General features: G+C 40.9%; 1 protein-coding gene across 3 annotated transcripts in view; it reads left to right on the top strand.

Annotated features, from left to right (window-relative positions):
* Window positions 1-12,916, top strand: part of TBC1D19 (TBC1 domain family member 19) — a 167,123-nt gene that overhangs the window by 29,399 nt on the left and 124,808 nt on the right. The window contains exon 1 of one of the 3 annotated variants that reach the window (XM_043438512.1): window positions 5,449-5,671. The exons of 1 other annotated variant lie outside the window; for it this stretch is intronic. In XM_043438512.1, the coding sequence (XP_043294447.1) occupies window positions 5,573-5,671 (99 nt within the window). In that variant the 5' untranslated portion in view covers window positions 5,449-5,572. Of the gene's footprint in view, window positions 1-5,448; window positions 5,672-12,916 lie in introns of those variants that run through there. One more of the 3 variants, XM_043438515.1, reaches the window with a different exon arrangement.

The following is a 12,916-nucleotide window of genomic DNA, read 5'->3' as shown; positions in this document are numbered from 1 at the left end:
ACTCATCTCACACTAGTAGTAAAGTAATGCTAGTAAAGTAATGCTCAAAATTCTCCAAGCCAGGCTTCAGCAATACGTGAACCGTGAACTTCCAGATGTTCAACCTCGTTTTAGAAAAGGCAGAGGAACCAGAGATCAAATTGCCAACATCCTCTGGATCATCGAAAAAGCAAGAGAGTTCCAGAAAAACATCTATTTCTGCTTTATTGACTATGCCAAAGCCTTTGATTGGGTGGATCCCAATAAACTGTGGGAAGTTCTGAAAGAGATAGGAATACCAGACCACCTGACCTGCCTCTTGAGAAACCTGTATGCAGGTCAGGAAGCAACAGTTAGAACTGGACATGGAACAACAGACTGGTTCCAAATAGGAAAAGGAATACGTGAAGGCTGTGTATTGTCACCCTGCTTATTTAACTTATATGCAGAGTACATCATGAGAAACGCTGGGCTGGATGAAGCACAAGCTGGAATCAAGATTGCCGGGAGAAATATCAATAACCTCAAATATGCAGATGACACCACCCTTATGGCAGAAAGTGAAGAGGAACTAAAAAGCCTCTTGATGAAAGTGAAAGAGGAGAGTGAAAACGTTGGCTTAAAGCTCAACATTCAGAATACTAAGATCATGGCATCTGGTTCCATCATTTCATGGGAAATAGATGGGGAAACAGTGTCAGACTTTACTTTCTAGGGCTCCAAAATCACTGCAGATGGTGATTGCAGCCATGAAATTAAGACGTTTACTCCTTGGAAGGAAAGTTATGACCAACCTAGACAGCATATTAAAAAGCAGAGATATTACTTTGCCAACAAAGGTCCATCTAGTCAAGGCTATGGTTTTTCCAGTGGTCATGTATGGATGTGAGAGTTGGACTGTGAAGAAAGCTGAGCGCCAAAGAATTGATGCTTTTGAACTGTGGTGTTGGAGAGGACTCTTGAGAGTCCTTTGAACTGCAAGGAGATCCAACCAGTCCATCCTAAAGGAGATCAGTCCTGGGTGTTCATTGGAAGGACTGATGCTGAAGCTGAAACTCCAATACTTTGGCCACCTCATGCGAAGAGCTGACTCATTGGAAAAGACCCTGATGCTGGGAGGGATTGGGGACAGGAGGAGAAGGGGACGACAGAGGATGAGATGGCTGGATGGCATCACCGACTCGATGGACATGAGTTTGGGTAAACTCCGGAAGTTGGTGATGGACAGGAAGGCCTGGCGTGCTGCGATTCACAGGGTCGCAAAGAGTCGGATACGACTGAGTGACTGAACTGAACTGAACCAAAATTGGGACGCTCTTCCAGATTTGTTGCTGACAATAATTTACCCACTGTTATTTGTTATTTGGATTTCTCTCCTGAGAGCTTTAGAATTTACAAGGAGTCAACACAGTTTCGAGATTGTTCACAGAGCCTTTAGCCCAATCTTCCCCATTCACACACAATGGTCTGGAACCAGAGGAAGAAAAGATAGCGAGTGGAGACTAGCACAGCCTGGTACTTACCCTGGACTCAGAAATGAGGTATAGCCACCTTGTAAAGAGAGGTGGCAAGAAGATCAAAGAGGTTTTTCATGAGAGCTTTGCTGAGCCTTGTGAGTTAAATACTTCTGGTATTTTGCAGCTTTGGGAGCACGAAGAAGCAACACCCTGGACAGTGGCTTGGGGGCGCGGGCCATCGCCAGAGCAGGCAGAGGAGATCATGAGGGGAAATTTCCTCATGCACACCTGTGTCGTTTCCTAACAATTCTCATGAGTAACAGGAAGAGACTTCTAAGACGAGCCCGAGGTCTTGTGCTAGCACATGGGGCTAACTACCCAGTGACAGGTAGTCGATACCACTACAAGCTCATTTGTTCCCAAAGACAGTGAGATCTGTTGACATTCGTGACCCACACGACAAAAAAACATCACAAATTTTGTTGAAGTAAATTCCTGACAACATACAATTCAAGCCATTCTGCAGATACAGTAGGCTAAAAGCGGAGCGTGTGTGCTTAGCCAATCAGTCATGTCTGCCTCTTTGCGACCCCATGAACTGTAGCCCTCCAGGCTCCTCTGTCCATGGAATTCTCTAAGCAAGAATATTGGAGCAGGTTGACATACCCTTCTCCAGGGGATCTTCCTGACCCGGGGATTAAACCTAGGTCTACTGCATTGCAGGCAGATTCTTCACTGTCTGAACTACCTGGGAAGCCCAGTGTCTCCTTCAAAAATAACAGCTGAAAATAATTTTCATTGCAAATTGTAGAGTTTATGCAAGCCATACTCATGTGAATAAAATAAGGACATGTTCTGGTATACCCTAAGAGTGCCTTAATTTTGCATTAGACTGGCAGGGTGTTTTTGATGTGGTCCACATCCTTGCCTCTGTGAGGCCACTGGTCAGTGATTTTCAAATGCATCCCCTCACCCACAGTGAAATCTGACATGACATTGTATATAACACAGATCAAAGGAGAGCAGCTCTGAGGAAGTCAGTCATGACTGGGCACACGGCCTTACACATATTGGCCCAGAGTACCTCTGTTCTGAATTCGAGGCAATTTTGAGGAGACTTCGCTCTGCATCTATTTTGCTGTTGTCTCTGTTTATGTAGTTTTAATTATTCAGATAATTTGGACTCCTTTGGCTATTCATCTGTTAGTCTGGGTCATGGTTCACTCGAAAATGTCAGAAATAGTGTATTTTCCCAATTCTCCACCCTGTAGCTAAAGTAAGAATTTCCAAGGCAAAGTTCTCCCTTGAGGGACAGAGATAGGAAGCAGTACTTTCTGTTTCTTATGAGACAATTACGTTAAAGTAATAAAATTTCCAGATTCACAGGTGAAAGGGGCCTGTCTACCATTTTAGCCCTTTGTGTGCTGGGCTCACCATCCCTTTGGGACTGAGACTTCCTTGAGAGAAGGGACCATTGCTTACTCATATTTGTATTCCTTGCCATTCCTAGCACAGAGAGGTGTTCTGAAAAACGTGGCTAAATTGAACTGAAAAAAGAAAAGCAGGTACTCTAGGATTGAATTATACTCCAAACACATCTGCTTCTGTGGGTGTGAGAAACACTTTTTTAATGTTAAGATTAAATTTTAACTTTGCTTGAGCAGGTCATCAAAAAAATTTAAACTTTTTACTTTCTGCTTTAAGACTGAAAATTATTTTCTCCTTGAAAGAAAATTTTTTTAAAGCCTGTATGTGTGCAAAGAATTGTGCTCAGTACTTTCATATGTCTTGCGGCATATCTTCAGGTACTTTCTATTCCCTTGTCAATTGAACAGGGGCCTGTTTTGTCAAACTATCCAATTTTAATATTTAATTTATTATTAGTTGCTGATATTTTAATACTAGGCACACTATCCCCTCAGGTGGGTCTTTTATCCTCTTGTTACAGAAGAGAAAGTGGAAACTCTGATGATGGAGGACTCGAGGAGCTCCAAGGGGAACCCAGACTTTTCTGGCTAAAGGCACCGTGCTTTATCTTCAGCTCCATGGTTTCATTTCTTTCCCTTCTATACTTTATGAACTTTCCTAACCTAAGCATCCCTATCTCTTCCGTTATTAATCACGTCACCCTTTTCAATCTCAAAAACACTGTCTCCAAAGTTTTTTTTTTTTTTTTTTGGTTGTTGTTGCTGTTCATAGTGACATTCATGCAGAGATTCTTGAATGGGTGGAATGTTGGGATAAACGGACTGTAGAGAGTTGAGGAGATGCACTCATATACAAGTCTGAGAAATTCTGAGTTGTAGGAGAATGTTTTGTAGAGGAGCCACATGTTTTGTAGAGTATGTAAATTGCCTTAAGCACCAAGTTTGATCCCTGGGTTGAGAAGATCCCCTGGAGGAGGGCATGGCAACCCATTCCAGTATTCTTGCCTAGAGAGTCCCCATGGACAGAGAAGCCTGGCAGGCTATAGTCCACGGGGTCGCAAAGAATCAGACACAACTGAGCAGCTAACACACTTTTCCCCTTGCCCGCCTCACTCCAAAGAAACACACCTGACCAACGGATTTATTTGGGATCTGTATTTGTCATCATAATATTCTGAAAGCCAGGGTACTGCCCATAGATCCCAGAGGTCTGGTCCCTTTGAATTTTTATTGTTTACCTGTTCTAGTCTTTTGCTATTTAGAATATAGGCCTTGGGCCACCAGGGTTACCATCTCTTGGAAACTTGCTAAAAGTGCAATTAGCAGGTCCTACCAGAGGCCTGTTGAATCAGAAGATCTGTTGTGATGCCTAAGCACATTAGAGTTTAATGTAGTTATACTAGCATAGTTTTTGCCAGCAATCTTGGTCTCTTTTCTTGGAATCCTACCTTTTCTCTGCTTAAAATATATGCATGCACATATCTGAATTTAATTCTTGATTATTTTGGTGAGGTTATTCTAATACATGTATTATTCCATAGGCCTTTCAAAATTAGCTGCCTTTTGGAATGTCATTCAATCAATCAGATACTTCTAGTTTTTTTTGGGCTTCCCTGGTGGCTCGGAGGTTAAAGCATCTGCCCGCAATGCGGGAGACCCGGGTTCGGTCCCTAGGTTGGGATGATCCCTTGGAGAAGGAAATGGCAACCCACTCCAGTGTTCTTGCTTGGAGAATCCCATGGACGGAGGAGCCTGGTCGGTTTGCTATGTTACGTTGATGTCAAGAACCATGTTTTATTCACCTTTGTGCCTACACGATTTCTTGTGTGTAAAAGCTCAGTAAATTGAAAGCTGAATGAATTTTGAATTGAGTTTCGATTGAGTGAGTGCATGGAAGAAGAGGAATCTATTTCGATGGCACATTCCTTAAGACTCGGGCAATGTCTTAGCTACCACTGAATTGCCAATGCTTCAGAGAAAACCTATCAATAAAATGCTTATTATTGTAGCTGTTAGGTGGGGAGATGTTGTATATTTATTCCTGGCATAAGACCCCAGAGAACACAAACAGAAAAGGAAATAAAATGGAGCGCTAAGTACAGTGCTAGGCACCCTCACAATTGTTATCTCAGCTAATCATCACAGCATCTTGTCATCTGGGTGTTATTTTACTGGGGCTGAAGCCGAGTTCTTAACTTGAAGCACCTCGCCCAAGTTCACGCAGCTAGGGTCAGAGCCTCATAAGTTTTGGAAGTCATTTGCAATATCATTGTGTGCACTGCCCTGTTTTCTGTAGAGACTGGAAGGTGGAAAAGGAATGATCCTTTATGATAAAACACAAAAATACACAACTTTCTGATTTCCCCTGATGCATCAGAGGCTCTGTAGATCTGGAGGAAAGAGACCCTATTTCTGCCTTTCCACCACAGACTAAGCGGGAACAATGGAATTGAAAAGCTACTCTCCCCTCCTCCCCGACTCCGCAGGTCGTTTTCTGCCAGCGGAACGCAGGTGCTAGGCCTTCAGGCTTGAGGGGGGACCAGAGAGGAACGGACTCACGGCCTGGCAGTTGCCTAGTAACGCCCGCTGGAGGAGTCCCAGCGTAATAAGGTCCCCGAGAAGTGTCACTGGTTTGGAGTGGGACCCCGAACATAGCCAGTGCTCTCCGCGCTAGCGGCCCCCGCTACTTGGCGGGGTAGGACAGGGGAAATGTTGCAGGAGGAGTCGGATCTGTCTCTCATTATTGCCCAGATAGTCCAAAAGCTCAAAGGCTCCAATTTGTACGCTCAGTTGGAACGGCAGGCCTGGGTAAGTGAGGCTATGGGAAGGGATGGAGACCCGCGGGGCCGCGGCGTTGCCCCGGCTCCTTCTGCCTCCGGCAGACCTATGCCCGAGCCCGCCTCGGCTCTCTTCAGCTCCGCTCCTGGGCACGGAAAATCCCCCCTGCCCCTGGTTAAGCTCCACTTGCTCAGTCTCGGGCGTCGGGTAATAGATTTATTTTTAAAGTAGGGTGGGGCACATCATGCCTTTCTTTTAGGCCAGAGCATCGCTGAGGCTATTCATTCATAATGTAGAGCTTTACAGGATCTAATTATTTAAGCTGCTGAAATCGTTGGAGGTAGGTTAGAGTATACCTTCCTTCGCTTTTTCCATCCTGTGGGTGTGTTTGAGCCCCCAGGTTCCTTTTGACTTTGGCTTCTATGACCTTGCTGTCTACCCTCCGTGCAATGATTCCCCTTCTAACGGCCCACCAGGCATTCATTATTTTCTAATGGGTTAGGTTCTTTGGATGCAGAGATTGATCAGGAGACCTTTGCCTTTTTTTGTGAGTGTGACAAATGGAATCATACAGTATGTGAATTTTTGTGCTTGGTTTCTGTCATTTTGCATAATTTGAGATTCGTTCATGTAGTCCCTATTTCAGTAGTTATATTTCTTTTTATTGTTGAGTAATATTTCATTGTTTGAATGTACTATGATTTGTTTATCCATTCCTTGGTTGCTGGGCACTTTCAGTTAACAGAGTTATGGTTTGTTTCCATTTATAAACATTATGAGTAAAGCTGATATATGTTTTCTGGTATAGTTTGTTTGTTTTTAATTTTCTTTTCTCTTGAATAAATACTCTGGAGTGGAATTGCTGAGTTGTATGGTAAGTGTATGTGTATAAGAATCTACCAAACTTTTCCAAAGTGGCTGTATTATTTTGCATTTCCATAGCAACTACGAGGATTGCTCTGCATCCTTGCTAGTGCTTGGCGTTAGTATTTAATTAATTAATTTTTATGACATAAGTCCCTTATCGGGCTTCCCTGGTGGCTTAGTGGTAAAGAATCTGCCTGCTAATGCAGGAGATGTGGGTTCAATTCCTGGGTCAGGAAGATCCCCTTGAGAAGGAAATACTCACTCTAGTATTTTTGCCTGGGAAATCCCATGGACAGAGGAGCCTGGTGGTCTACAGTCCACAGGGTGGCGAAAGAGTTGGATACAACTTAGTGGCTAAACAACATATGATTATTGTACACATTCTATTAGAAATTTCCTCAAGTATTTCATGTTTTTTGATACTATTAAAATGCTGGTGCTTTTTTTTCTTATGTCAGTTTCCAATTATTTGTTCTTAGTATACAGAAGTATAATTGATATTTGTATATTTACTATGTATCCTGGGGCCTTACTAAACCTATGTATTTGTTATAATACCTTTTTTTGTAGATGATTTAGGATTTTCCACATCAGGTGTCATTTGTGAATAAAAATGTCTTACTTCTTCCTTTCCAACCAGTGTGCCTTTTAATTCTTTTTCTTGCCTTGTTACACTGGCTAGTGATTCCAGTGTGATGTTGTCTAGATACTTTTTGTTCAGTTGAAGAAGCTCTCTTCTATTCCTTGTTTTCTGAGAGTTTTATTACTAATTGATGTTGAATTTTTTTCTCAGATTTCATAGTTTATAGTTTACTGTTGTGGACTCTATGAATTTTAACAAATAAATAATGCCTTGTATCTATCATTGTACAGCATAGTTTTTGATATTGTGAAAACACTCTGTGCTTCTCTTGCTCATCCCTTCCTCCCCCTGAACCTCAGGCAGCCACTTACCTTTTTACTGTCTCCATAGTTTTGCTTTTTTCAGGATGTCATATATGTAGTTGAAGTCATACAATACGTAGCCTTTTCAGATTGGCTTTCACTTAGTAATATGTATTTCAGTTTCCACCATCTGTTTATAGCTTGATAGCTTATTTCTTTTTAGTGCTGAGTAATATTCCATTGCATGGATGTATGACCGCTTGTCCATTCATTGAAAGATATTGGCTGCTTTCAACTTTAAGCAATTATGAATAAAGCTGCTACAAACATTCATGTGCATGTTTTTGGGTGGAGACATTTCCAACTCATGTGGGTAAACACCAAGGACTGTAATTGCTGGGTTATATGTAAGAATAATTTATAAGGACCAGCCAACCTGTCACCCAATGCCTTGCTTTTTATTTTTATTTTTTAAATTAATTTTAAATTTTTATTGGAGTACAGTTGCTTTTTGACAGCTCCTTTCTCTTGCGCTTTTGGCAGCTGAACTTTGTCTTGTGGCATATAATGGGTGAGAGATTCCTCCCTCTCCCTAGTGCTGACTTTCCTCTGCTTTGTACTGGTATAGGACTTGGGGCCTGCGAGAGTTTTCTTATGTTTCCATGAGGAAGGTAGTTTTTCATCAATCATAATCCCCAGAGGCTCCCCCTGTGCCTAAGTGGTAAAGAACCTGCCAGCTGGTTCAGGAAGCATAAGAGATGTGGGTTTGATCCCCGGGTCAGAAAGATCCCCTGGAGGAGGGCATGGCAACCCACTCTAGTATCCTTGCCAGGTAAATCCCATGGACAGAGGAGCCTGGCGGGCTACAGTCCGTGGGGTCACAAAGAGTCAGACACGACTAAGTACACACGCATACACCCAGAACCTCTGCCTTGTCCAAAGGTTTAAGGCCTCTTCCTCAAATGAGAGGGGAGTTTGGGCAATGTGGCATGGTTGCATGCTGTTTTTGGAGTGGTGGCCTATCCTCTGTTGCACACCTGTGCTGCGGAAAGGGACCCTTTGCAGTCCCCTGCTCTACCCTCAGCCCTGATGGAGACCTTTGGCAAAGAGCATGCAAGTGTCAATTCCCCTGTGTTTTGAGCTAGTATGTGTTTTGACATACTTGCCCACATCTAATATATAACAGTTAATTTTAACTGAATTTTTCTTTCTTGCTTGTACAGTAGCCTCCTTTTCCTCCTGTGCTTTGTCAAATATTAAATAGTTTGTAGTTCCTTTTGTCTGTAGAGGGGCTTGTTACTGTTTGGAATTTAATTCATTTGATTGTCTTAAAACTTCATTTTTCTGTTAAATTCAAGTTAAGATTTTGTAGATTATACCATTCTTTCTCATTGTTAGGGTGGGAGTAATATTTTCTTGTTCTGACTTTCCACATCCTATACATTAGCAGAAATCCAATAATAAGTGTTGAAGGATTGAACCTATGTCAGTGAGAAAGATTGGTCTGTAATTTTCCTTTCTTGTAATTTCTTTGACAAGTTTGTATCAAGGTTATGCTGGCCTGATAAAATGGCATCTATTTGATGCAAGAGTGTTACAAGACAGTGTTATTTCTTTCTTAAATGTTTAGAAGAAGTCTCCATTGAAGCCTGTGCCTCAGATTTTCTTTTGAGAAGGTTTTTTTTTTTTAAATTAGTAAAGCTTTATTTTTTAGGATGGTTTTAGGCTTATGGAAAAATTGGGCAGAAATACAGAGTTCTCATACATCTCCTCTCCTTACACAGAATTTCCCTTATTAGCATCTTGCATTAGTGTGCTACATTTGTTATTATTGGTGAACCAGTTGATATTGATACATTACTGTTAAAGTCCACATTTTACATTATGGCTCACTCTTTGTATTATACAGGTCTACGGGTTTCGACAAATGTGTGATACCATGTATCTACTATTCCAGTATCTTACAGAATAACTTCAGTTCAGTTCAGTTGCTCAGTCGTGTCCAATTCTTTGCGACCCCATGGACTGCAGCATGCCACACCTCCCTTTCCATCACCAACTCTTGGAGTTTACTCAAAATCATGTCCATTGAGTTGGTGATGCCATCCAACCATCTCATCCTCTGTTGTCCCCTTCTCCTCCCACCTTCAATTTTCCCAGCATCAGGGCCTTTTCAAATGAGTCAGTTCTTTGCATCAGGTGGCCAAAGTATTGGAGTTTCATCTTCAGCATCAGTCCTTCCAATGAATATTCAGAACTGATTTCCTTTAGGTGGACTGATTGGATCTCCTTGCAGTCTAAGGGACTCTGAAGAGTCTTCTCCAATGCTATGGTTCAAAAACATCCATTCTTTGGCTCTCAGCTTTGTTTATAGTCCAACTCTCACATCCATACATGACTACTGGGGAAACCATAGCTTTGACTAGATAGACTTTTGTTGGCAAAGTAATGTCTCTGCTTTTTAATATGCTGTCTAGGTTGGTCATACTTCACTGTCCTGAAAATCCTCTGTGCTCTGCCTATTCATTCCTCCCTCCTTTCAAGCCCGCAGCAGCCATTTGGCTTTTACTGTCTCTGTAGTTTTGCTTTTGAGAATGTCTCACTGTTGTAATTAGATAGTATGTAGCTTTTCAAATTAACTTCTTTTACTTGGCAATGTGCCTTATGTTACTGTATATCTTTTTGTGCCTTGACAGCTTTTTTTTCTGAATAATATTATATTGTGGGGATATATCAGTTCATTTGTACATTCACTATCTTTTGAAGGGCATCTTGGTTGCTTTCAAGTTTGGCAGTTATGAATAAAACTGATATAAACATTCCTGGGTAGATTTTTGCGTTGGCATAAATTTTCAGCTAATTTGGCTAAATACCAAGAAGCATAATTTCTGGTTTGTAAGACTTTAGTAGAAACTGACAGCTTGTCTTCTGTTGTGGTTGTACCATTCTGCATTCCCACCAGCCTTGAACGACCATTCCTGTTGCTCCATGTTCTTGCCAGAATTTGGTGTTACCAGTGGCTTAGATTTTAGCCGTTTTAATAGGTATGTTGTGATATCTCACTGTTGTTTTAATTTACAGCTCCCTAGTAACATATGATAAGGAATATCTTCTCATATGTTTATATGCTATCTGTATGTTTTCTTTGGTGCGATGTCTGTTCAGGTCTTTAGCCATTTTTATTTGGGTGTTCTTACTGTTGAAGAGTTTTAAGAGTATGTTTAGGGTACAAGCCCTTTATCAAATATGTGCTTTGCAAATATCTTCTCCCAATCTGTAGCCAGTCTTTTCATTCTCTTAGCAGTAACTTTCCAGAGAAATTTTTAATTTTAAGGAAGTCCAACTTACCAGTTTTTTTCTTTGATGGATCTAAGTATGTCTAAGAATTAATTTTAGATTAATTAGATTAATCTTAGATTTTCACCTGTGTTATCTTTTAGAAGTCTTATAGTTCTACAGTTTACATTTACTATCCATTAAAAAATATATATGTATACACACACACACACACATATATATATTTGGCATGCAGATGTCCAGTTGTTCTAGTACAGTTGGTTAAAAGGACTGTCTTTGCTCCATTGAATTGCTTTTGCTCTTTTGTCAAAGATAAATTGATTATAAATAATAAATGCTGGAAAGGGTGTAGATAAAAGGGAACCCTCCTGCACTGTTGGTGGGAATAAATTGGTACAGCCACTGTAGAGAACAGTGTGGAGATTCCTTAAAAAGCTAAAAGCAGAGCTACCATATGATCCAGCAATCCCACTCCTGGGCGTATACCCAGAGAAAACCATAATTTAAAAAGATACATACACCCTAGTATTCATTGCTGCACTGTTTACTATTTACAGTAGCAAGACATGGAAGCAACCTATATGTCCATTGACAGAGGAATGGATAAAGAAGACGTGGTAGATGTATACAAAGAAATACTACTCAGCCATAAAAAAGAATGAAATGATACAATTTGCAGTAACATGGATGGACCTAAAGATTGTCATACTGAGTAAAGTAAGTCAGTTCAGAAGGCCAAATGTCACATGATATCACTTACATGTGGAATCTAAAGAAAGTTATATTATATTATATACCAATCTATATTGTATTCTTATACTATATTCTTTGCAGCCAAAGGTGGAGTTTTGTGGTCAGCAAAAACAAGACCTGGAGCTGACTGTGGCTCAGATCATGAGCTCTTATTGCAAAATTCAGACTTAAATTGAACAAAGTAGGGAAAACCACTGGATCATTCAAATATAACCTAAATCAAATCCCTTGATTATACAGTGGAGGTGACAAATAGCATTAGATTTGGTATACAGAATGCCTGAAGAACTATGGACAGAAGTTCATAACATTGTATGTGACGCAGCGATCAAAACCATCCCCAAGAAAAAGAAATGCAAGAGGGCAAAGTAGTTGTCTGGGGAGGCCTTACAAATTGCTGAGAAAGAAGTGAAAGGCAAAGGAGAAAAGGAAAGATGTACCCAACAGAATGCAGAGTTCCAGAGAATACCAAGGAGAGATAAGAAAGCCTTCTTAAGTGAACAACGCAAAGAAACAGAGGAAAACAATAGAATGGGAAAGACTAGAGATCTCTTCAAGAAAGTTGGAGGTACCAAGGGAACATTTCATGCAAAGATGGGCACAATAAAGGACAGAAATGGCAAGTATCTAACAGAAGCAGAAGATATTAAGAAGAGGTGGCAAGAATACACAGAAGAACTGTACAAAAAAGGTCTTAATGACCCAGATAACCACAATGGTGTGATCACTCACCTAGAGCCAGACATCCTGGAGTGTGAAGTCAAGTGACCTTAGGAAGCATTACTGCAAAGTTAGTGGAAGTGATAGAATTCTAGCGGAGTTGTTTAAAATCCTAAAATATGATGCTGTGAAAGTGCTACACTCAGTATGCCAGCAAATTTGGGAAACTCAGCAGTGGCCGCAGGACTGGAAAAGGTCAGTTTTCATTCCAATCCCAAAGAAAGGCAATGCCAAAGAATGCTCATACTAATGTACAGTTGCACTCATTTCACATGCTAGCAAAGTAATACTCAAAATCCCTCAAGCTAGGCTTTAACAATATGTGAACTGAGAAATTCCAGATGTACAAGCTGGATTTAGAAAAGACAGAGGAACCAGAGATCAAATTGCCAACCTCCATTGGATGATAGTAAAAGCTATGGAATTCCAGAAAAACATCTGCTTCTGTTTCATTGACTACACTGAAGCCTTTGACTGTGTGGGTCACAACAAATTGTGGAAAATTCTTCAAGAGATAAGAATACCTAACTACCTTATCTGCCTTTTGTGAAAGTGTATGCAGGTCAAGAAGCAACAGTTAGAACCAGACATGGAACAACAGACTGGTTCCAAATTGGGAAAGGAGTATGTCAAGGATGTATATTGTCACCCTGCTTATTTAGCTTATATGCAGAGTACATCATGTGAAATGCCAGGCTGGATGAATCACAAGCTGGAATCAAGATTGCCAGGAGAAATAACAACCTCAGATAT

This window comes from Cervus canadensis, chromosome 19 (assembly GCF_019320065.1).
Source record: "Cervus canadensis isolate Bull #8, Minnesota chromosome 19, ASM1932006v1, whole genome shotgun sequence".
Taxonomy (NCBI): Eukaryota; Metazoa; Chordata; class Mammalia; order Artiodactyla; family Cervidae; genus Cervus; species Cervus canadensis.
Note: the sequence above shows the minus strand (reverse complement) of the source record. Positions and strands in the feature narration are given on the sequence as shown.